General features: G+C 37.7%; 1 protein-coding gene across 1 annotated transcript; it reads left to right on the top strand.

Annotated features, from left to right (window-relative positions):
* The first annotated feature begins 1,033 nt into the window (after positions 1–1,033).
* On the top strand, positions 1,034–21,982 carry LOC126583796 (uncharacterized). Its single transcript, XM_050248318.1, has 17 exons — positions 1,034–1,523; positions 2,767–3,166; positions 3,258–3,332; positions 3,438–3,500; positions 5,108–5,326; positions 6,336–6,929; positions 7,035–7,787; positions 14,511–14,795; positions 15,216–15,371; positions 16,046–16,428; positions 16,923–17,403; positions 17,643–17,969; positions 18,166–18,934; positions 19,034–19,092; positions 19,791–20,273; positions 20,957–20,995; positions 21,122–21,982. The coding sequence occupies exons 1-17, from the start codon at positions 1,150–1,152 to the stop codon at positions 21,305–21,307; spliced, it is 5,646 nt and encodes a 1,881-aa protein (XP_050104275.1). The 5' UTR covers positions 1,034–1,149; the 3' UTR covers positions 21,308–21,982.
* Positions 21,983–26,396: the final 4,414 nt, after the last annotated feature.

Raw genomic sequence — 26,396 nt, 5'->3', positions numbered from 1 at the left:
TTATACCGCTCCACCAAAAATTTGCAGTAAAATTAGATCTGCAGTCCAAGATAGGCAATGATATCGCACCATCTTGGATTGCAGTAAGATTAAATTTGTAAGTCAAGATGGGCGATTGTATCGCACCATCTTGGATTGTAGTAAAATCAACATAAATAAATACTGGGTTAGTAATCAAGATCTACACCAAATAAGAAATCAAAGATGTATGTAACTATTAGGCTAAGAACTAAAAGCAGGCATGGAGCAAACAGTTCGTCGTGATAGTATATCGCGTAGTTGAGGCAAAGGAAGAAGATGAACAGTAAAATCCTTAGAGGAAACATTTTTTTCTTTCTTTCGTTCGGCGAAGAGAAATGAGAAATGGTTAGGTTTTAGAGACTCGTGCTGATAACGTGTTATAAATATGTAAAAGTTAGATAAATAACTTTTACTAGTGACAGGAGCGAAGCAGGTGTAAAATATTACATTGAAACTATAACACAAGAGGATGACAAATAAAAGAGTGAGGAATAGATACTGAAGTTATTAATCTTTCATTTTTCTCAGTATATCTCTCTATCTTTTAAGAGTAGTCGGAGCACTCTATTTATAGAGCAACTCCGTATTATTACAGTTTGAAATTTACAATACATCTTTTGAAAAACGATCTCTTTCATTTCCAAAGTCCACATCTCAACACTGCCAATGTTTTCATTAATCTGCCAATGTTGAAAATCCAATTTGTATGAGCATTGAAAAATCTACCAATGTTTTCAATATTATTGTGGGCATTCACTAACCCACCAGTATTTTCAACAAGAACCGCTAATAAATAAAAGAGATGTTGTATATGAATCACTTACATGTTCTACGAGATTATATGTATCCGCGGGATTAAATATGTTTTAATAACAATAAACGATAACTTTCATATTGTACAGTTAAAAAGGTTTATCAGGAAGAAAAGTTTACCCCCACTCAAAACCAAAAACTCTAGGGGTAAACCTGTAATTCACAACTCGAATTACCACATTCCTTCGTCGTCTTCGTCCTTCGTTCCAGAACTCCATCAGTTCTCCAAAAACTTTCTCGGAAAACAAACAGCAAACAGAAACAAAAAAAAAAAAAAAAAAAAAAAAAAAAAAAATTCCCACACATGCTTTCTCCATGGACACGATTCTGAACTCCGCCATATCAGAAATCTGTTCGGAGCTCCGAAATGGCGTCTCTCTCCAAACCCTCTGGCCGAGGCTCGAGCCCTCTCTCTCCTCCTCCAACCTCGACCTCTCTCCTCGCCTCAAGCAATCCCTATGGGACGGCCTCCGCGCCGTCCCAACCCTCAAGCTCCTCGCCCGAAACGCACCGTTTGACCCTGCAGACCCTTCCATCCAGTCCGTCCAAGACGCCGAGAAGCTCAACCTGAAAGTCGTGGCTGACGAGGGTCTCATGAACAACTTCATGGGCCTCTACCATGCCCGCTCCGCCAATGCCGACTTGCGCCCCCCTCAACAGAAAGCTCTCGAGCGTGTCGCCATGGCTAGGTTCGTTTCTTTTCCTTTAGAATTGGAGTTTGCATGAATTCGAAGTCTTTTTTGTTGGGATTTTGTATATCAGCATGTCAGATATGTATTTGTAAAATTGGGAATGTAATTGTGTATGTATGCTAATTTGGGCTGTTTTGACCGATTGTGTGTATGCATTGGCAGTTTTGATTGTGTATATGTGGATGTATGTGCAGAATCGGTAGTTTGTTTGTATAGGTTTACTGAACCATGAATGGGGTTGCTTTAAAGTTTGTATCTTTAATATAATTATCGGTTCGTTGCAATGTGGGACAGGAACTGTTAATAGTGCAGCTAGAAAATTTTATGTTGACATGAGTGGAATATATTGTTAGACTGAGTGGAAGGTTGAATGATGGTTGAAAGGCGGAAGGAGTGGCACAAGTTCATATTTTGTGATTTTGGTGGTTTTTATCTTCCTCCCTCTTGTACAGAAATGTTGAGTGATTGTGAATAAACTTTGGGGGTTCCCAAGGGCATAAATCTTTTTCTGGAGTGCTGCTGTTTTGTTCTTGGTACAGGCGATCGAATTACATTTTGGGAAGACATTTGGCTAGGTGAAAGATTTTTTCAAGTCTCATTTCCTAGGTTGTTCAACTTATCCAGGTTTTGCCATTCAGTACTACGGTTTGGTGGTATTCCTCTTCATTTGTAAGTGAGAAAGTCTTAGGTTCGAATCTCGTGGATGGCGAATTCGATAGAAAATTAGGTTGCCATTGTGTGGCTTAGCCAAACTGCCCCCTCCCTTTAGTGTAAAATATATCGTTGTACTAAAAAAAAACTTATCCAGGTTTCATAATAAGAGTATTTCTAGGGTGGCTAGTTTTGCTAACATTCTTTGCATTGGGACTTTAAGTTTCGAAGGAATTTGCGTGATGTGGAATTAGACGAGTTGTCATCTTTCCTGACAAAGTTTGTGGGCATCGGTTACTACAAAATTTAGAGTTTGTCTTTTCAGAAATTTGGCGTAACTGGATTGCAGCTATTAGTTAGTTTTGTGTTGTTTTTATAGTTTATAAGTGTTAGGATGATGGTGCTATTTATCTTGTTTTGTTTGTGCCTTTGCAGATTTCTTGTCTGCTCTTGTAGTTTTATTGTTTCATTGCAATAAAAATTTGTTTCTTCTTCTTCTTAAAAAAAAAACTTTGGGGGTGATGATGAGAGGAAATTTTTTGGTTTGTTTAGTTGAGTAATGACTCTCTAAAAAATTGGGTTATCACAGAACGAATGGAATTACACAAAGTCAGGTTGCTAAGGAACTTGGAATTGAAGGGAGAAACTTTCATTATGTAGTGAAGAACCTTGAATGCCAAGGGCTAATTGTGAAGCAACCTGCATTAGTAAGGACAAAAGAAGCTGGTGATGAAGGGGAGTCAAGAAACATCCCGATTGTGAGTACCAACATGTTATACTTGTATCGACATGGAAAACATTTAGGCTCTCAACAGATGATTGAGATCACCAAGGAAGAACAGGCTAAGGAGAATTTTGGAAATGGTAAAGGAAGTCCTGCACATGGAGGCGGTTTATCTGGAAAATGTGTTAAAGAGGATGTGCTTGTGAAGGACTATCTACCAGAAATGCAGGCAATCTGTGATAAGCTTGAAGAAGCCAATGGCAAGGTAACATAACTCAGGTTTCTAGAAGTTTTGATGTTCAAGTTCATTTTTGTTTTTGTTTTCTTCACTTCCTAAATTTATTTTGTTTTTAAAGGTTCTTGTTGTTTCGGATATTAAGAAAGATCTTGGTTACACTGGAACGCCTGGAGGACATAAAGCTTGGAGAACAGTACAAATTTTATTACTAGTGATTTTCTCTTATATCTTTGAATTGGCAACCTTGTAATATACTGATTGCTTTTCATTGCATTTTACCTACATATTGTGCTTCTAGGTCTGTCGCAGGTTGAAAGCTGCTGGTATGGTCGAGGTGTTTGAAGCTAAAGTGAATGACAAGGTTTTTAATGCTTATTGTTGTTTTGTTTTTGTTTTAATTTGCAAATATTGCTTCTCGTATATTTTTTTTTTCAATATTGCCATTTCTTTTAATTCTTCCCGCTTTCCTCATTCACTATGTTCTTCTTCCTTTTTTCTCCTGTTTTAAATTACTTTGGAAATAAGTCCATAGTCTTTTTTTTTCCAGTTAACGTATCTAGATATAAGGTCATAGTCCTATCTCTTACGAAGATTGATGGAAAGATATAGAGATAGAAAAAAGGATTTACACATGGTCTTTATAGATTTGGAAAAGTGTATGATAGGGTCCTAAGAGACATTCTTTGGAGGATTTTAGAGAAGAAAGGAGTACGAGTAGCATATATCCAAGCTATAAAGGATATATATGATGGAGCAAAGACTGCCGTAAGAACTCATGAAGGACAAACTGAAAGCTTCCCCATAACTGTAGGGTTACATCAAGGCTCATCCTTAAGTCCTTACCTTTTTGCATTGGTAATGGATAAGTTAACGGGACATATTCAAGATGATATTCCTTGGTGTATGCTTTTCGCAGACGATATAGTGTTGATAGATAAAACTCAGGAAGGGGTAAATGCAAAGCTTAACCTTTGGAGAGAAGTGTTGGAATCTAAAGGTCTTCGCCTAAGCCGATCAAAGACAGAATATATGGAGTGCAAGTTCAGTGCAAATGGAGGCCCAAATGAGTTAGGGGTGAGGATCGGAGATCAAGAAGTACCAAAGAGCGACCACTTTCGCTACCTAGGATCTATCTTGCAAAAGAATGGAGAATTAGATGGAGACCTCAACCATAGAATACAAGCTGGATGGATGAAGTGGAAGAGTGCATCCGGTGTGTTGTGTGACCGCCGTATGCTACTGAAGCTCAAGGAAAAATTTTATAGGACGACAATAAGGCCGGCGATGCTGTATGGCACAGAATGTTGGGCGGTGAAGCATCAACACGTACATAAAATGGGTGTAGCGGAGATGAGGATGCTTCGTTGGATGTGTGGGCACACGAGAAAGGATAAAATTAGGAATGAGGATATCTGAGGTAAAGTAGGAGTAGCCGAAATTGAAGGAAAGATGAGAGAAAATTGGTTATGGTGGTTTGGACATGTGCAAAGAAGCCCTACTGACGCTCAGGTTAGAAGATGCGACTACGGGACAGAGGTCCAGGGCCGAAGGGGTAGAGGAAGATCTAGGAAAACTTTGGAAGAGACTCTAAGAAAAGACTTAGTGTACTTGGATCTAACGAAGAACATGACACAGAACCGAGCGCAATGGCGTTCTAGGATTCATATAGCCGACCCTACTTAGTGGGAAAAGGCTTTGTTGTTGTTGTTGTTGCTTTAGAATGAGACAGTTGTGTTCACTATTGTTTTTGTTTGCTGTATTTTTATGTCTTCAACATAAATGCTAATAGGGTAATCATTTTGCATATTGGAAAATTAAATTTGTGATACATTATGATCATAATTTTTATGACAGTGCTGTTCTTAACTTTTATCGGTTAGTGATCATAATAATAATCAATAGGTTCAATCGGTTCAAGGCAAGGACCTCGTTGATCATGACTTGATATCTCTTTCTGACTTTGGACAGGTTGAGTGCTGTCTGCGTTTTCCAGAAAATTATACTCCCACAAGTTTTGCGCCAAAAACTCTTCGGCATGTGGATGATCATTGTGATGAAGACCAGCAAATGAAGTTAAGAAAAAAGAAGAAGTGTGAAATCACTGATCAGCTTGTAGAACTTCCAATTGAGCAACAAATTTACGATTTGATACATGCCACAAGCACAGAGGGCTTGACTAGGGTTGAGGTGTGTGCATTATATATATATTCTATTATTTTAAAAAGGTGTGTGCGGTAAGTGTTGAGCAGCTATTATTTCGTTAAAGCATTGTGGTTTGATACTATGGTCATTGTTGATGTCAGCAATGAAATACTATAATTCTTTTAGCATTCGAAATCCAGTGTATTTTTTTTTTAACGAGAGAGGTGTAAGGTACTCCTTTCAAAGCTCCAGTTTGAATTGACTGGAAAGATATAAAGGAAAACTAATGAAAAGGGTTTGAAAACTTTGAGTTTTAATGATAAGGACAAAATAAAGGGTAAAGTGAATAGTACCAGGATTGACTTTTTAGTGTAAAAATGTGGTTTTTCGTTAAAGTGAACAGTACGGAGTGCTTTTCGTTAAAGTTCCCTATTTAATCAATATGCAGAGTTAAAAAGGGAAATGGACATTCTAAAAAATTATTATCTGAATTCAGAGACCAGATATTATATCATTTTTTTATTGGGAATTGTTATTAGCACTCCAAAAATCTCATTTGGCACTCCAAACCTTCTATAATTAGAAAGAAAAATACACTTATGAGGAGTGTAGAATGAGATTTTTGAAGTGCTAATAACAGTTCCCTTTTTATTTGTTTCCATATTATGTCCATAGTTTATTTACTATCTGCTGGAATTGTTGGGTGCTAGCGTTGTTGGTGGGACTGGGAAACCTTTCATGGTTTAATCATATAACCATGCCTTAATCAAATAGTCATGCATTTATGAGTTTATTACCACTGTTTAAGACTAGTTAGCTCTGATATGAATTTCTGTCCAGAAAGAGGTATGGATAATGGACTTCTTGTGGATTAACAACATCATGTAAGGATAGTCTTTATTCTCATAAATCTTTTGGAGGTGCTTTTTTGAGCTTGATTTTATTTTGGTCAATAGCTTCATTGAGCTTGCTATGCATGATGTATTCCTGCAAATTCATAATACTACCCCTTTCAGTTTTCAATTCTTTGGATTTTTATATTTTCTACAAACAGGTTGTTGAGAGGCTTGGAATTAGCAACAAAAAGAATTACAACCGGCTTGCTACTATGTGGTCTAGGTTTGGGTTGAGTGTTCAGCCAGAAATGCAAAAAAAAGCCATGGCGTACAGGTTGCGCACATCTGAGGAACACAATTCTGGATCGGCTAATGCTTTTCATAATAAATCAGAAAATGCCAATGAAAATAAAACTGCTGACCTATGTGTTGGCAGCCCAAATGCTCTTGACAGGTCAGGTCGAAATCAAACTCATTCAGCCTATGATTGTTCAACTTTGAAGGGTTATACTGCTAGTCCTGGAAATGTGGAACATAGAGACATTAATACCGAGCCTTCTAATGGATATCCTCGGTTTAGTGAATCTAACCAGATCCTCCTTTCTCCTGAAAATACCCAACTAAAATTTCTTGAGCCAAGAGATATGACTGATAATTTACTGAGCACAGCAATGGAAATAAATGGCACCTCAGCAGAAACACTACCAGCTGTGTTAAAGCCACTTGGTTCTGGATCAGATCCGAGGTATCCATGTCTGTCTTTGAGTGAGGATAGCACTCGAAGAGAAAAAAGGATACTTCAGCGGCTACAGGTTCTTTTCATCATCCGTTACCTCAAGGGATTTCTGTTGGTTCTCTTTTTTATCTATTTGCTGTATATTGACAGCTAAATCTAATAGTTTTGTTCTTTTGTCTAGGATGAGAAGTTTATTGTAAGAGCTGAGCTGCATAGGTGGCTTGTGAGTCTGGAGAAGGACAAGTGTACGACAACAGACAGGAAAACTATAGACCGAATTTTAAAGAAACTTCAGGAACTAGGGCACTGTAAGTGCATACATATTAATGTACCTGTTGTCACAAATTGTGGTCGTAGCCGTACCACTCTAGTGATTCTGCACCCATCTATTCAGAGTTTAACTCCCGAACTAGTTTCGGAAATTCATGATGCATGGAGGTCTTTTGAGATTCAAAGCCGTGGCCAATGTTCATCTCGATGGAAGAGCAGTGGATCAGTTCCTGTACTGAAAGATGTTCAGAGGACTCAGAACCATGCCAGTACAGATATCCGAGCTATGAAATCAGAAGCCATGCGTTCTAATGGCTTTATTCTGGCAAAGATGATTCGTGCAAAGATGCTACATAGTTTCCTGTGGGACTACATATGTAGTTCAGGATCTGATGGTGCTTTTTCATCTGGGATAGATGTCATTGAGCTGAGAAATCCGCACAGCAGTAGCAAATTGTTTTCACTGGAGGCAGCAATCAAGGCTATTCCAGTTGAATTGTATTTACAAGTTGTGGGCGCCACTAAAAAAATTGATGATATGCTTGAGAAGTGTAAGAGGGGTTTGTGTCTCTCTGACCTTTCAGCTGAGGAGTATAAGTCTCTAATGGACACCCATGCAACTGGAAGGCTCTCATTGGTCATTGAAATTTTACGGCGATTGAAGGTATGGTTCCATTCAAATTGGTTCTTTATATATGTGTAATCTGCTATCCAAAATGTCTGCCACATTAGACCAGATGAACCAGCCCAGAATGTGTGAAATTTTAAGGGTCATGCAGCGGCAATGACCAATTGGTGGTTTAGCTTAATTTGTTGGGGTTTGTGTCCCTAAAAATTCATGAAAGCATCTCACTAACATCTTTAATCGTGAAGCAAAGAAAACAACATGTTATTTATATTTTATGGAATGGTGCGTTATCTGATTTGGACCCCAGTATGCTGAAAATACTACCAGAAGTTTTGACACTTATAATTGTCTGGTTAAAAAAGGTGCTCAGCAAACAGTTTCAACAAGATTACCCAGTCAGAGCATACAATGATCAGATTATAGAAAGAGAAAACTTCCTCTGTAAGATTTACAATTGTATTGAATGAATAATTCAGTTACACAGATGTGAATATATATAGCCTTAGCTACCTTAGGCTGGTTACAATAATACCCTCAACTACCTTAACTAATTACAGGTACTAATAAAACTAACTACACTTAGCTTTAACAAACTATTTTTCACTAACTATATTGGATGATTTATCATTCTCCCTAATACACCCCCTCAAGCTCAAGGAGGAATCAGAGAGGATTCCAATTGGAAGCTTGGAACACAGAGAAGAAAACCGGCTTTTAGACAAAGACTTGGTGTGAAGATCAGCCAATTGGTCTTCACTGCAAACATAGTGAACTTTGATGAGATTTGCTAGTACTAGCTCCCAGATGTAGTGCTAATCAAGCTCAACATGCTTGGTTCGAGCATGAAAAATAGGATTAGAAGCTAAAGAGATAGCTGATAGATTATCACACCAAAGTGTAGGCAATTGAGGTAGAGGAAAATGAAGATCTTTAAGGATTTTGCACACCCAAGTAATTTCTGCAGCAGTATGGGCTAAAGACCGATATTCAGCTTCGGTAGAGGAACGAGCAACAGTGCTTTGTTTCTTGGCACTCCAACTAATGAGATTAGGGCCAAGAAATACACAATATCCACTGGTAGACTGCCTATCAAATGGACAACCTGCCCAATCAGCATCAGAGTATGCTGAAAGAGTGATAGGACCTTTAGTGAACCATAAACCATGAGAAATAGAACCTTTAAGAAATCTGAGGACTCGTTTTGCTGCTTGAAGATGTTGTTCTCGTGGAGCATGCATAAATTGACAAATTTGATTGACGGCAAAAGCAAGATTTGGTCGAGTCCAAGTAAGATATTGTAACCCATCAACTATAGAACGATATTCAGTAGGATTGGATAAGAGAGGCCCACTGTGATCCAGTTTCTTAGAACCAAGAGGAGTGCAACAAGGTTTTGCACCCTCCATGTTTGTTTTCTTAAGAAGATCAAGGAGGTACTTGGTCTGATGCAGGAAGATACCTTTGTTAGATCGGTGTACTTCCAACCCCAAGAAATAGTGTAAAGGACCAAGATCTTTTACTGGAAACTGAGTGCTAAGTTGCTGGATAAACTGTTGACAGAGTTGAGAGTTAGGCCCAGTGACTAAAATGTCATCTACATAGACAAGAACAATAACCAATTGAGGACCATTGAGAACAAATAAGGAAGCATCCGATTGTGATTGGTGAAAACCAAGTGCACGAAGAGCTTGGAACAATTTATCAAACCAAGCTCGAGGAGCTTGTTTAAGACCATATAAGGATTTTTGCAGCTTGCAAACAAAACTGGGAGAGTTAGGATCAACAAAACCAGGAGGTTGTTGCATATAAACATCCTCTTTTAGATCGCCATGAAGAAAGGCATTGCTAATGTCTAATTGGTTCAAAAACCAATTATGTTGGACAACAAGTGTAAGAAGAATCCGAATGGTAACCGGTTTAGCAACATGACTAAACGTTTCTTGAAAATCCACTCCTTGTTGATGAAAGCCCTTGGCCACGAGATGGGCTTTGTGTCTGTCAATGGTGCCATCAGGATTTTTCTTGATCCGGAAAACCCATTTACAACCAACAACATTCTGAGAAGGATGAGATGGAACAAGAGACCAAGTGCCAGTGGTCATTAAAGCATTATACTCAGCTTGCATTGCAGCTCTCCAATGAGCATGTTTTGATGCTTGCAAATACGTATTGGGAACAAAGTCAAGATCAACTGGAAGTGGATGTTTGGTGGCTGCATAAGCTCTAGACTTGAAGATTCCAGCTTTAGATCTTGTAATCATAGGATATGTATTCTCAGAAATAGGTAGATGACTTGGCTGAAGAGGCAAGAGAGAGGATTCTGAGATAGAGACAGAACTGGAAGAACTTGGAGAATTATCCACGATCTGATGACTTGAAGAATGCTGAGTTGAAATGGAGATTGGAGTAATAGGATTAGGAGCAGAGGAACACGGTGGTGCTGAAGAAGTACTAGCAGTAGGAGAACTTGAGAAGTGTTTGTGGAAATGAAGATCCAAAAATGGTGAAGAGGTGGAAGATGAACTCTCTGAAGTTGAACTTGGAAGCTGCAGTGACTTAAATGGATAAGAGTTTTCATCAAAGACAACATGTTTTGATATGTAGATTCGATTTGTAATGGGATCAAGACACCTATAGCCTTTATGTTGAAGACTATATCCCAAAAACACACAACTTTTACTCTTAGCATCCAATTTACAGGGAATGTACGGTTTAAGCCACAGATAACATTGACAGCCAAATACTTTCAGTTTTGAGTAATCTGGAAGATGGTTGAAGAGAAGTTCCAACGATGACTTTGTTAATCCAGAAATAGGAAGTCTATTAATAAGATATAGAGCAGTGGAGAATGCTTCAACCCAAAAAATATGAGGAACATGAGAGGCAACAAGTAATGTTCTAGCTGTCTCAACAAGATGTCTATGTTTTCTCTTTGCACAGCCATTTTGTTCAAGAGTATGAGGACAACTAAACTGATGTAATATACCATGTTCACGAAGAAATGAAGCAAGAGAGTTATTAGTGAATTCACCCCCTGAGTCTGAACGCAGAATCTTGATTTTATTGCCACTGAAGTTTTCTACATAGTTTTTGAAAGTAACAAAGGTAGGAAATACATCGGACTTGGACTTCAATGGGAAAAACCAACTATATTTGCTAAAGTCATCAACAAGAAGCAAGTAATATTTGAAACCACTATTAGATGTGACAGAGGCAGTTCCCCATAGGTCACAATGCAGAAGTTGAAGACTTTGAGTTGTTGATGAAGAAGCCACTCCAAAAGGATGCTTGTGGTTCTTAGCAAGTGTACAATCTGAGCAGAAAAAATCAACAGTTTGCTTGCCTTGCAATGCAAGATTATTGGTAGATAAGACCCTTCTGAAAATTGAGGAGGAAGGATGTCCTAAGCGCTTGTGCCGTACTGTGACAGGTGCTTTGATGCTGAGAAAAGCTGAAGGTGGAGAAGGAGAAGAGCTGATAGAACCTTGTAAAGGATAGAAACCATCTTTAACAGGTCCTTGCAAAAGCATCTTCCCTGAAATGTGATCCTTGACAATGGATCCATAGGGTTCAAGAGTCAATGAACAGTTGTTATCCTTAAGAAATTGATAAGCAGACAAGAGATTATGTTTCATGAAGGGAACATGTAAAACATTGCTCAGCTTAAAAGAGGTATGAGAAGTGTGCAGAGATGATGAACCAATATTATGAATAGATAAGCCTTTACCATCTCCAATATACACTTTGTCCTCTCCAGTGTAGGGAGTAGGAGAAGAGATATTGGCTACATCATTAGTGATGTGAGAGGTTGCGCCAGAATCAATTAACCATGGCTGAGAGGATTTGGCTGAATGATGCACTCACATAGCAGCAAGTTTAGCCGGAGGAATGCGACCACAAATGTCCGGATTCATACGATCAAAGCAGTCAATGGCCTCATGACTGGTTGAACCACAGATCTGACAAGGAACTTTGAAAGTAGAAGAACTTTGATAATTGCAAGAGCCTTGATAATTCCGATTTCCACGATTGTTGATGAAAGTACCATGATTATTATGGAAGCTGCGATTACTGCGATTGGAGGAGAAATTACCTCGAGATGGCTTACCCCGACTTGAGTTAAACCGAGAAGCAGAGTGAAGAGGTTGGTTCTAACTTCTAAGCAGCAAAGGCAGATGGAGTAGGTAGCAGAGGAGGCTGAGATTGCACGGAGAAAGCTTGAAACGGCTCAGTTGCAGAGGATGAAGAAATACTCTTGCGACGAGCCATAGACAACTCTTTGGTGAGTAAGAGGCCATGTAGTTCATCAAGAGAGGTAGAAGATAACCGGAGCATGATGGAATCAATGAAGGATTCAAATTCATCAAGCAATCCATGTAGGGTGGCAGCAATTAGGTCACGATCAGACACTGAAGCACCAGTAGCTTGCAAGGAATCAGCAATTTCCTTGATTTGTTGAAGATATTCAGAGATAGATTGAGAACCTTTCTGAAATGATTGAAGCCTCGATCGCAATTGGTGAACATGAGCCTTCGAAATTCCACCAAAATGCTGTTCAAGTTTCATCCAGAGCTCACGAGAAGAGGAAACCCCAACTATGAAAGGAATGATCTCTTCGGATAGAGTAGAATTAAGCCAGATCAAAAGATTTTGATCTTTTTCATACCAATCCTTGAAGGCAGGGTTCATCAATCGACCAGGCAAGTATGGCGAAGGACAGATCTCAGTGCCATCAATAATCCCAAGGAGTTTGTATTGCCGGAAAATGGGAGCAAACAGAGTGCGCCATGGCAGATAATTGGACCTTTTCAGCTGGATCGGCACCATACTACCGATGTTGTGAATCGTAAGAGAGGTATACGAATTCAGAGGACTGGGATTAGAAGAGGAATTAGGGTTTTGAACCGAAGGAGAGATGATCGGAGAAGACGACCCAGTCGGTGGCGATGCAGATTGAGCAGCCATATCTTGCAACGATCAAGATTCAAGAAAGATCGAAGATAAAAATCAAAGAATCAGAGAGAATAAGGCGAAAACGATCAGAAATCGATCGAGTTGATGAATGGAAGCGACGGTCGGTGCTGTGAAGCAGAATGGCGAGATACCATATAGAAAGAGAAAACTTCCTCTGTAAGATTTACAATTGTATTGAATGAATAATTCAGTTACACAGATGTGAATATATATAGCCTTAGCTACCTTAGGCTAGTTACAATAATACCCTCAACTACCTTAACTAATTACAGGTACTAATAAAACTAACTACACTTAGCTTTAACAAACTATTTTTCACTAACTATATTGGATGATTTGTCATTCTCCCTAATACAGATTGTTTAATTTTGGACATGTATATTATCATCTCTAGTTTGATGTCTAGTTGAAATCTGAATTTGACTCAACTACATGAAAAAATGGCATCTTTACATACAGATTTCAGAGAAAAAAGGTATTTGATTCTTAGGTGACCAAAGAATTGTAGAAAATTGGACAGCCTTTAATCCTTGTCATCCATAAAACCTTGTTCTTTGATTCCCACACTTCTGCTCATTGTAGTTTGGAGAGAGAGAGAGAGAGAGAGAGAGAGAGAGAGAGAGAGAGAGAGAGAGAGAGAGAGAGAGAGAGAGAGAGAGAGAGAGTCATTAGGGGAACTTTACTATTGATGCCAGCATGATAGCATTATGGCCAAGATTAATATTAAAATTAATTTAAACAATGAAAACTCAAAAGAAACTACAAATACCCACAACACACCAAGAATTTAAAGTAGCAAACTAGCAGGAAACAAGCAGATTTTGATACCCACAGTATGTTCCTAAGAAAATTTCAGAAACCAAGTAGTTTCTATGCCCGTGTCGATTCATCTAGCTTAGGGTTGGTTCAACTCCAATGCAAGTAGTAATTCCTATAGGGCGTTGTGTAGATAGGCTGGTAAAAGTTGAGAAGGGTAAAGAAAAAGGGAATAGGAGCTCTTTAGAAGAAGAGAAGAAACTTGATTCGCTCAGGGGCTTCACACCCAAGTTTGGCTTCACACCAAATTCCCTTCACAGAAAGATTGATTAGAATATTTTCTGAAAGCTGATATTTATTATAAACTTCATTACTTTGCCTAAAGGCACTTACATATATTTATAGTCCTGATATGATAATAAAGAGGTTGCACTTGGTGCGATGGCAAGTGCCTTCGCCCATGAGCGGTAGGTCTCGGGTTCGAGACTTGGGAGCAGCCTCTCCATAAATGGGGGTAAGGCTAGCCGACATTCACCTCTCCCAGACCCTGCGTAAAGCGGGAGCCTTGTGCACTGGGTACGACCTTTATATGATAATAGCTCTTAATGACAAGAGATTTTTCAACTCCTAGAAAGCTCTAGATGCATTACACTAATTGATATCTAGAAAGCTCTCTCATAAAATGGCTTGGAGAGTAACTTCAAGGCTTATTGAAATTGAAATTAAAACAACTCTAAATTTTGGAATGTGGAGAATCTGAAAATACACTTGCTAGAATACTCCAAAAAGCTGTAGGAAATTTTAGTCCAGCCACAATGAAAGGGCTGAGCTCTGTGGCCTCTTTCTCCATCTCTTTCGGTGATAAACCTTAAGTGATTTAGCACTGATGTCCTCATCAACTTTTGTTTTGGTTTTTCGTCTTGTCCACTCCTGTTATTTTATTGATATTTGCAATAAAAATTTGTTTTTTTTTCCCTCACATTGTAGATTTTCATTAGCATGTCTAATATGTGATAACTAATTCTGTAGTTGATTCGACTTGTTGGTGATGAACGTTCAAAGGATGAAATCCTAGTTCCCCATGCCACTTCTACGCACGCATTGGAGCTTAAGCCTTATATAGAAGAACCACTTTCAAAAGATTCAATATCTTTGAGTTTTGGATCTCCTGATCTTCGCCCACGAATCAGACATGATTTTGTCCTCTCAAATAGAGAAGCTGTTGATGAGTATTGGCAAACTTTAGAGTATTGTTATGCTGCTGCTGACCCAAGGGCTGCTCTGCATGCATTTCCTGGATCTGCTGTAAGTGAGGTATGTACTTGAATAACTTTTATTCTTTTTGTTTGTATTTTATTTTTCGTTTGTTTGTTTGGGTTATTTTGAGTTTTTTGTTGATCACATACTTTGGTAGTATGCTGTTCACTTTAACAGTTTTTCCTAGGTTTTTTCTTCTACACTTTTGAATTTTATATCCTACTGGATATTTACTGGAACTCTAGTATCTCTTCCACGCACCCCAGGTGCTTGACTTCGGCCTTTTAACTTTTGACCAAATATATTTCAGTTCGGCCTTTTGTTTGCTAAAATTCTACATGAATACCTTATACCAAATCCACATGAATTTGTATTTTCTAGGATTGTCTTGAAATTGAATTTCAATTTTCAAATACTGCTGAAGGCAGAACTGGTAGATCAACTTAGCTGCAAAATTGTCTTATTTTCTTTCCACAGGTCTCCCTGTACAAGTCGTGGACCAAAATCCGAGTTATGACAGCAGCTCAGCGTGATGAGCTCTTAAAGCGTGTAGACAAGGATGATGCAAGTGAAAAGCTTTCATTTAAAGAGTGTGGGAAGATTGCAAAGGATCTCAATTTGACCTTGGAGCAGGTTATATTCTGCTATAATTTTCTTTTGAGTCTTTATCTTATTCATTTGGTAAGGTATTAATAATAATTTGTGAAATGTTGATATTTCACCGTCTCGACATGGACATGGGCAAGTCACTTTATTCCAAATCTGTCAACGGAATAACAAGTGTTGGAGACGTATTGGTAATAAATCAACATCAGCAAGAAACAAGAAAAAAGAAGCTGTATTTTTTTATTTGTCATTTCAGGAACTATTGCAATGTTCTAGTGATAGATATATTTCACTGATAGATTGAGGGATTCGTTTTATCCAGAGCCATGGAATAAAGACATCTGTATTCAAACTTTCTGTGATATTATACTCTTTACCATTGTTCTTCAAGTTTTGTGTCTAGACTGCCTGTTCTTGTTCCTCGTTCTTTTCTTGTTCTTTATAATCGTCTCTTTATAAAATAATAAAATGTAAGTATATACTATATAGATAGATGCTTGTCTGAGCCTTGTTTAGAAGTTCTAGTCTCTCGCTGTTCTTGTATTATCACAAACTCATCATTTTATCCCCTCATTTTCTGGGTATATAATGTCTTGGCCAATATTTAATAAACTATAGATTTTTCATTTCATTTAATTGAGAGGTACAACCTTTTCTGACCTATCAATAATGCATGTTTGTTCCTGTAATGTCACTTGCAGGTGCTTCGTGTGTATCATGATAAGCGCCAAAAGCGTCTTCAGGGATTGCAAAATAGAAGTGATGAAATTCAGCCAAAAAAAAGAAGACGTGTTTCACGAAAAAGGAAGAGATCTTCTGAACAAGAGTCAGTAAAGTCAATTGAAATTGATGAGGTAACTGCACAGTTGGAAGAGCAGGGGCATGCTGCATTATCTCATACTGTGAACCAATCCATGGAAGAAACTGATCTTTTGGTCACTTCAGATAAGAATGACACACATTTGCAACCATTGGTTGATCGTCTAGAAACTGAGCAGGAACCTGAAAAAGATTTTAAAAAGTTAAAGTCAGCACGTGGTTCAACACGTCAACGAAGGTTTTCATGGACAGATGAGGCTGACAGGTAAGGGAAGAAGATACAGATGATGAATATCAGCTACTTTCCCCTTTATAACTTTTTCTTTTTTTCTGTGACATGTATGCTGTATACTCCATGGAGTTGGTGATTTTCTTTTGGTCTTGATAGATTATTAAATAACTTTTGGCTTACATCAGAACAGCTTAAGGTTTTAGGTATAGTGGTAAACGAACAAATTTTGTCATGATATCAGAGCAGAGGATCCTGGTATGAGTCCCTACACTTTTAACCTCCCAAATCCACATGCTGGTATCTACTTGCCTAGGAAGGCCCACATGTGAGCGAAGTTTCAGAAATATGAAGTTTGTTTTTTGTCATTTCGTAACAACTTAAGCATTGGGAATAGTGGTAAATCAACAAAATTTTTAAGGTTTATCGTATTATGAAAAAGAAAAGGATGCAAAATCTTTTGTTCTGTGCATATGAGTATTTTTTTGTTACCTATTTAAATTTCACTTGTATTGATATCATTTTTGCAGGCACTTGATTATCCAATATGTAAGACACCGTGCATCTCTTGGGGCAAAATTTCACCGAGTAGATTGGGCTTCACTTACTGACCTTCCAGCACCTCCTAGTACCTGCCAAAAACGAATGGCATTACTCAAAAGTAACAGAAGATTTAGAATAGCTTTAATGAGGCTCTGCAACATGATCAGTGAACGATATGCAAAATTCCTGGAAAAGACCCAGAACAGGTCTCCGAGAAATGATGATTGCAGGCTGCTTTTGCGAGTTTCAGCAGGGGAAGATCATAACGGTGTTGTTCCTAATAACAGTAATCATAATCAAGTGACAGGTGTTCAGGAAGAACCATGGGATGATTTTGATGACAATAACATTAAGAAAGCCCTTGAGGAGGTACTTCACTACAAGAGAATATCTAAATTGGATGCCTCTAAACGAATTGGATCTACCTGCGAGGACTGGTCAGATCGTAATACAAATTCAGAAGAATATGTAATTATCCAATCCCTGCACCTTAGATTTATTAATACTATTTGCCTTGCAAAGATGTGTGTGTGGGTGGGTGTGGATACGGTTTTGCATTGTTCGTACATTTATTCCCTCCCTCCCTCCCCTCCCCCTCCCCATCCATGCGTGGTGTGTGGGTGGGTGCGTATACGGTTTTGTATTGTTTGTACATTTATAATTGTTTGCGTTCTATATTACTGAGTAGTGAATACCATTACCTTCAGGATCCCCAGGAATCTGAATTTATTGCATCAGCTGCTCTTCATGAGGATGCTCAGAACCATAGTGGAAGAGGATTGAAAATTTCTTCACGGAGATCAAGCTGTCAACAACTTAATGAAAAGTTTTTTAAGCTTTTGCATGGCGTTAATGTTAGTACACAAGTCTCGAAATCACTGGCTGTTTCTAATGCTGTAGAGCTCTTTAAGCTTGTCTTCTTGAGTACCTCAACAGCACCAGAAGTGCCGAATCTGCTCGCAGAAATTATACGGCGTTACTCAGAGTGTGATCTGTTTGCGGCTTTCAACTATCTTAGAGAGAGAAAAATCATGGTAGATCCTAAAGTTTTGTTAATTTGCATGCTCATCTTATTCTTGTAGCACTAGGGAAAGAACTTGAAAGTGTACAAAAATCCCTTTTTATTTACCACAATAGTTTCATTTCTGTCGTTTCCTATCGAATTTTCTATATGTTCCCATATATCTCCTGTTTTTCTAATTTATGTGCTGTACACATTTCATTTGGCAGGTAGGGGGCAATGACAGTCAACATTTTTCTCTTTCACAGCAGTTCTTGCATAATATTTCTATGTCACCCTTTCCTACTAATTCTGGGAAGAGAGCTAATAAATTCGCGCATTGGCTCTGTGAAAGAGATAAAGATCTTATGGAAGGGGGGATTGATCTCCCTTCAGATTTACAGTGCGGGGACATATTCCATTTGTTTGCTCTAGTTTCTTCTGGTGAACTGTCAATTTCCCCGTGCTTGCCAGATGAAGGCATGGGAGAGGCTGAAGATTTGAGAACCTCGAAACGTAAAATTGATAGCAATGATTTTTTAGATGGTGATAAGACTAAAAAGCTAAAATCATTTGTGGTGGGCGAAGGTGAAATTATTTCTCGTCGAGAAAAAGGTTTCCCTGGTATCAAGGTATCTGTATATCGTGCAGCATTTTCTACAGCTCATGCTGTAGATTTGTTCAAGGACGATACTCCAGTTGGAAAATTTTTTGGTGGAAGTTATCAACGAGTCAGTACTTCTGGTCTGAGTGCTTTGTCTCCGCCTGACCATATGAAAGAAATCCTTGATTCATGCAGTACTGTCTCTGTATTAGATAGCGAGTCACCTTGGGAAGGTATGGTGCGGTATGCTGAACATTTGCTGCCATCAAGTTCTGCTCAAGATCAATCAAGTCCCATCTGTCCCGAGGTCTTTAGGTCTGTTTACAGTGCTATTCAAAAGGCCGGAGACCAAGGACTGAGCATAAGGGATGTTTCCCGAATAGAAAATATCCCAGGTATGATGCTATAACTTTCTATGTTATGCTTCTGTTTCAGGAAGGTGGTATTTCTGCATTAGTTTTTCCTGTATTTATTATTTCTTGATTTCCTTTTAGGAGAAAGGATGACAGAGTTCATCATTGACGTGCTTCAAACATTTGAACGAGTCTTAAAGGTTAGTTCCTAAGTATTTAGCAATCTGAGAATAATTTCTCATTGGTGAAGCTTGTTGGGTTTTCTCTGTTCCAGAAATCTTAAGCTGTTTGGATGTGAGCCAAAAATTATTATATATTCTTACAATCCCCCTCACAGCGGGCCTTCCACAACTACAGCCCAAAATGTGGAATTCAACTAAATATTGGGAGGTTGACATTGTAGATATCCGAACTTAAATCTTCTGCTCTGACCATGACAAAGTTGGTTGATTTGCCACTGTTCCTAAAGTTAGATTGTTAGGACGTGGGACAACAACTATTTTATATTCTAGTTTTTATTTATGTGTTGTCCTCAGTGGGAATAACCCTAAAGTTGTGTGCCAACTGCCAAATTACAGTGCAAGTGGTAATTCTTTGATTTAGGATTTGATTAACAGTGGAGGGATGATTTTCTTTTTGTTATGGCATCAACACAGAGGCTTTGATTAGACGTTTTTGGTGGAGGTGAACAGGTGGTTTCTAATTTCCAAGACATTAAAAGAACTTATTCAAATTGACTTAACGGATTCCTTGGCGTTAGAAGTTAGAGGAATAGCATTATATGGCTTAAATTTTGGACCTCAAGAAGTAAAGCATGTGATTTCATACTTCAACCAAGTCTCATAAGTTAAACGCTTCATGACATCCGTATCTAAAAAGATTGCTGCTTTATATACAGGTCAATGCTTACGACTCTGTCCGTTTCGTGGATTCATTGTATCGTGACAAGTATTTTATGACTTCAGTACCCGGTAGTTGTCAAAATTTTGAACCAACTTCATCGAGAAAGCCACTAGGAGGCGTTGACGGCAATTTGATCCTTCATCCAAAAAACTGTGATATTGGTGGTGCTCATTCAAAGGGGGATATAATTATGAATGCTGATGATGTTCATAAAGTGACGTTTCTTAATTTCCCTGAAAAGGTTTTTGAGCTCTCAGATGAAAAACGAACTAGCTGTGTCCCAAAAGGCTGTATGGAAGGCAAAGAAGTTTCGCCTAGAGGGGATGATGTGGATGAATCTTCTAGATCCTCTTCTGGTAAACTATGTGTGCCAATATTGCCATGGATAAATGGTGATGGGACCATTAACAAGATTATTTACAAGGGACTCCGTAGACGTGTTCTTGGAGTTGTGATGCAAAATCCAGGGATGATAGAGGTACTTGCATTCTTTTGGGTTTATATAATTCTATTCATGTCTAGCAAAACACTCTTTTGCTATCTTATGTCGCCTTTGCTTCCCGTAAATCAAATGTTATCTGAGGAGGAAGATTAAACTTAAAGTAACTAGCAATGTCCATATATATTATCAATCTCATGATTATATTCCTGAAACTTTTGTAATTGAAAATTGCTTTGACTTTCATACTCTTCAGTCTTCAGTCTTCACCAACGATCACCAAACACTGGATACAGCAGCAAGGTTCCCTTGGCTGCGTTTATTGTTCGATATATTTTCACTACCAAGATAAAAGCATGATTGGTTATTGAATTGTTGTTGACGTTACGATCCTCGTGATTACCCAAACATACTGTTGGTCTCCTTAATGTTGTACCTATGATTCCGAGTTTTATTGGTCAGCTAAGTCAGCCAACAAAAGATGCTAATTAGGGTTATACGTTGCTATACCAAATGATTATTCTGAGTTTGCGAATGTGGTATGCATATAATCAGTATGTTGGAACGTCAATGGAATTCTGTTGACTAGGACCTGTTGGTGGGGCTGTAGGGTAGCATTGGGGTCGAATTGGTCATATCAAGCTTGAACAATTAGCTTTAACTATAAGGCTTTACAAAATAATGTGTCTATTCTCACTTCTTTCATCTTTGTTTTGTGTTAGGATGAAATTATTCGCCGCATGGATGTGCTGAATCCCCAGGTATTGCAACCCACAGTTTGTTTTATGGATTGGTTTCTCTACCCACATGCTATGTCACCCTTTTTTTTGTGGGTAGAAATTTCCTGCCTTGTTGATTCAGGTTTAATTCAAACTTCTTTCTTACAGAGCTGCAGAAAGTTATTGGAGTTGTTGATTTTGGATAAACACATTTATGTGAAGAAGATGCATCATACTATGCCCAACGGGATCCCATCCGTACTAAGAACCCTCTTTGGAAGCAGCTTCACTGAACCAAAGCTAGTATGCCATGAGCATTTCTTTGCAAATCCTATGAGCACGTCCTTGTTATAGACGTTTTAGCTTCTTCTGCAAGGTGTTTTGTGGATTAAAGTTTCTTGTACATGATGTGCGTTGTTAATAGGATTCAACTACTGAAACTAATTTCTGCACATTGGTTTGGAAATTTCTGTATAGCTTAACAATGTGTGCGAGGTTCTTAAAAATCAGTCCAAATGTGGAGCTTCTGTTTACCTCCATTTGTTTACAAGCAACTAATGTTGGGGGCATTATCCTCTAGGGTGACCAAATTGCTAGCGGGCAGGCGATTGCTGGGTTAGTACTTGGAAGGGATGCTGGGTATGCAGTGTGATGCATGACAGTGATGCCCAGGTACTTGGCAGAGGAAAGGAATCTTGTGCAGCCAAGAAACACAAACACTTGCAGAAAATGTGGACTACTCGGTGTGGATATAACGGGGAACCCTAACAGTGATAACTTCTTAATATTGCCTTACATGTTAGGGATGCTGTTATTTGGTTGGAGGAAGGCCCTTCTTGTTGGCTGAGGATGATTGCACCCGTTGGGTTGAACCACTATTAAGGTACAAAGCTTCTTGTATTTATTGTTCTTTGTTTCTGTTTGTACAGTGGCAAAACATCGGATCCAGACAATAGAACCGCAAATTTCTCTTGGGAAAAGTTGTTGAATTTAGCAACTGTGTGGAAAATGAAATTGTTCTCGTCTGAAGTAGCACTTCTGCATCTCATGGCAATGCTCTTGTTAGCGGTATTTCTTTTGTCACGCTTCTGTTACCGGAACATTTTGTTTCCAGTTCTGTTACCCTTTTCTTAACCAGTTTTAGAGAACACATCTTGTACTTGTGCATTAGCAATTGGAGGAAAAATGATTTTACGCTTAAGAAGATGGGTTATGAGTTTAGTTTCACCTTCCTTTGTTTCCAATAGTTGCATAGGAGTTTGAAACTTTGACACCCAAAACCAAAATTTGTACGCCTTTCTTCTCTCAGCTTACAAAGACTTGTTCTTCATGTTTACAAGTAGAGGAACCATCTTCTTGTGGTTTTTTGTTTTTTTTGTTAAACGATAGATTTATTCAATTAGCCACCTACGGGGTTAACTTTCTCCTTTTTTGTTTAAAGTAAGGGTTTAGGTTATCTCGCGTTGGTCTTTGAGGGTCTATTTATACAATAAAACTTTAATTATAAATTTTTCTACCGCCTAAACAATCATTTCGTAGTAAGGTATATGCCTACATACTTTGTGTGCGTTGACATTTTTTATTTTGGTTTTAAAATGGGAAGGAGAGACAGAGAGATAAAACGTGGGAAGAGAGGTTTTGTTTTTTTTTATAATATTAGGTATGTGCTAAAATCACATGTAGGTGAAACTGCAATAAAAAAAGGAATATTTTGGTTTGCGGAATTACATTATTGCTCATCATTTTCTTTTTGTGATAGAAGGCTAAATAATCTCTTCACAATCTTTTGGTTAACAAATAGGTTTCCATTAATAGGTAGTTTATATTTTTAAGGGGGTGTCAATAAAGCGGCCATTTCTTCTTCAAAAAAATAAAAAATAATAAATAATAAAGCGGCCATTTTCCTTATGTTTTTTCTTTGTGAATTGTTATTGACATTCTAAAAATTTCATCGAGCAGTCTAAAGTTTCTAAACTTAGAAAGAAAATTACATTTCGAATGAATGCACAATGTGATTTTTGCAGTGCCAATAATAGCACAATTTTCTTTAATTTTTTTTTTTTCGCGTAGTTTGGTTTCAAGTTCGTTTACCTCTTTTCGGCCTTGAAAAGGCCAACGCACCTTCAGAAAACGTTATTTTTTATTAGATGGAAAGTTGGTTAGCATTTGGGAATCATATAATAAATCATGGGTTTGGATAATCAAGATGGCGTCTTTATTAAAAAAAATATTTTAAAGTGCAAATCAAAACTGGCGTATAAGTTCATATGACATTTTAAAAAAACATTCAAAATGAATATCTCTTACTTTTTATAAAAGTGTAAAATCTAAAAATGCAAATCCCTATTGGATTAGATAACGAAAAAAGAATATTATGTGGCAAGACGAACTAATATTTTTTTGTTTTGTTTTTGTCAAACGATAGAAAATTTGATTAAATACGAATGAAAATGTTTACATTAGAAGCCAAAATGTTAGATAACCACTCCGGCTCAAAAAAGTCTCACCTATGAAGGCCACCGATTTTTGAAACAAAAGAAGCCACTAGATGCGTTGCTCTATTACAATCACGGGAAGCAAACATAAATTCTACCAACCTCATTTGTTGTTTTAATCACGGAATATCGTACAAGATACCTTCAAGCATAGCCTCTGGTTGCAAAGCACCAATAATCATCCCGACAAAGCAATTAGAATCCGACTCCAACTGTATATCGAAAAAACCTTTCTCCACACATGCAAGAAGAGCCTCCCTTATTGCTTCCACTTCCGCTATTAAACTGGAATTGCAAGGAAAGTTCCCAAGCCCACCCGCCCCCTGAAAAATACCTGCAGAATCCCTTACTACCACCCATCCAAAGCTCCCTCTCCCCTTGCTCCATGCTCCATCGCAATTAACCTTAAGGATACGGAAAGGTGGCCGTTCCCAAGATGTGAGAAAAGATGTCGAAATACGCGTGGGGTGCCTCACCACCAGCATTGACTGCCATCTTTTCATCTCCTCAAACTCCCCCCAATGTTGTTGTAACATCATTATTGCATCCATGGGGATGGACAGTCTTCTTTTCAAACACCATAGTGTTCCTACATTTCCATAGCCTCCATAAACCAAGCGCTAACCACCTTATGAGATCCCCAGGTTCCTTCTCCCAGTCGTAGCGTTTTACTACATGGCGGATCAAATATTGATCAATCATTTAAACCTAAATGACGTAAAACAAACACATGTCATGCACATGCACATGAAAATGTTAACTTTGTAATCAAATTATTGACACTTCAAAATAACACTACAACAAATATGGGCACTGCACACAATAAATTATCTGTGCCCTTTGAGGTCAAAGAGCACCCACAATTGTGCCCATAGACCAATAGCAACAGTGCAACAACTAAAATATTGTCTGTGCCCTCTATGTGCGTCACCATTTGTCAAAGGGCACAATACCGTGTTTTGTGCTAAAGATGCAAGCACAAATTAAGGGTCTTTTGTGCTCAATTCTGACAATGCTGTCAGAGTACTTTCTCATCCAATGTTGGCACAAATTTTATTATTGTGCCCAATAGGTCAAATATTAAAAAAAAAACACATAAATTCAAATACCACATAATAAAACGAAATAGTAATACCGGCGCACCCATTTTTTCAGTTGCTGAGAGAAATAATACTTGCAAATTTAACTAATTAATATATTTATTAATCTTTAGGTGGCTTGTTTTGGAGTTTTCAGTTATCTTTGCTTCTACTGTTTGGCACTAGTTTACAGTTGAACTCACAATTTGATAACAAAAGTTAATGAATAAGTTTAATATGTCAACTGATTAATCATTTTTCAAAGATGCAATGCAACCTAGTACTTAGCAGATGACATCAAATATTTTGCAGATGCATGTAAACATTCAGATTTGATGTTATCATTTGAGAAACAATCAAAGAACTAAGTTAACACCCATAGGCTTATTCCCTGTATTCCTCAAGAAGACCTAATTAACTTCTTAATTTTACTCAGTAAGCATAAACACTTAACAATTTATATACAGCCTAAAACAATAGAGCAATATAAGAAACTGTAGAAAGGAAACATTAAATTTGCCATTACCCCAATCTTCTACTTGATCATATAACAAGTTATTGAAGCTGACATTTTTAATCTATAAGCTTAGAAATCATAAGAAAAACAAATGTTTAAGTTGATAGTAATCTCAAATAGCAATCTCTAACAAAAATTTGACCATAAAAATGTATATCCTTCTCTCAATCAGTATCAATCTTCATCCTCAACAAAAAGTTTCAATTTTTCTTGCAAAAACACAGATACCCCAGTGCTTAGTTTTCCAAAGATTATAACCAAATGGTGCAGCTGCTAGTGTTGGTGCCCGAAGAGCTGAAAACTGAAATTCACCCACCAGAAATCCAAATAAACACAACCTTGCAAAGCAACTAAACTAATTTCAGCAATTTTACCTAAACATAAAATAGAACAATTACACAAACCTTACTATCAAAGGTCTAATTTTTCAACTACATACAACAAACTCGGATCATTTCAGTGTGAATCAAAATCATAACTACCCAATTCTAAAATAGAGACTTTAAAGACCCTATTTGAAATTAATATCATGTATGCTTTTAGTTTCTAATCATAATGGAAATGACATGGAAAATTTATTCATTGAAACGCTGCATGAACACAACAGTATCACGACACAAATTCCCAATTACAGTGATACATGCTTGATCACACAAACTTTCTGTTCAGCAATCCAATTATGAAACCACCAAGATACTTAGTCTGAGGAGTTTTAGAACTAAAATTCTAGTGGGTAAAGGGTGATAACATTTTTGAGGTAAAATTAAAGATCAGTAAACATATATTAGCACAAAGAAAGATATACAACTAAACATGGCATTGACATGCATATTAAATCCCACTAGAAGTCAACTGATTATTTCTAGTCTTCTTGTTTGTCTTTGTCCATGGTTCATCACTTCTGCTTCATATAGATTTAGGATCACTGGTTCATCTAGACTATCAACCAAGAGACTTCTGAAAATATATCAAAAATAAACTCCCAGCACAACAAAGGCAGAGTCTAAGCCAAAACTTATGAGAACAAAAGTCTGGTATATTTGACATGAAATAATAGCAAGCTAGCTTCGATGTCACATCATTTCTTTAGCAACACTTTAGCCGAATTACCAAATGTTGGTCTGGTAAAAACTTTCATACCATGTTCTATATAGTTTTGAGCTATTTTCAAATTTCGGAAACTCTGAAAAGTATAGCTGAGCCAAGAATGACTAAATGAGTACAGATAAAGAGGTTTTGCAAATGGGTTTGGTCTAAGATATGCATATTTGAAGAAGGTAAAAATATCAAGAAGAAATTTAGACTCAGTATATATTCAATCAAATTTTATGTAATCAGAAACTCACTCTTCA

Source organism: Malus sylvestris, chromosome 9, assembly GCF_916048215.2.
Source record: "Malus sylvestris chromosome 9, drMalSylv7.2, whole genome shotgun sequence".
NCBI classification, from domain to species: domain Eukaryota; kingdom Viridiplantae; phylum Streptophyta; class Magnoliopsida; order Rosales; family Rosaceae; genus Malus; species Malus sylvestris.
Note: the sequence above shows the minus strand (reverse complement) of the source record. Positions and strands in the feature narration are given on the sequence as shown.

Excerpts from the sequence above, each read along its gene's own strand:
- LOC126583796 (XM_050248318.1), top strand. The coding sequence starts at position 1,150 with ATGGACACGATTCTGAACTCCGCCATATCAGAAATCTGTTCGGAGCTC. Across the intron at positions 19,093-19,790 it reads CATTTGAACGAGTCTTAAAG|GTCAATGCTTACGACTCTGT; the intron begins GTTAGTTCCTAA and ends CTTTATATACAG. Across the intron at positions 20,274-20,956 it reads AAAATCCAGGGATGATAGAG|GATGAAATTATTCGCCGCAT; the intron begins GTACTTGCATTC and ends GTTTTGTGTTAG.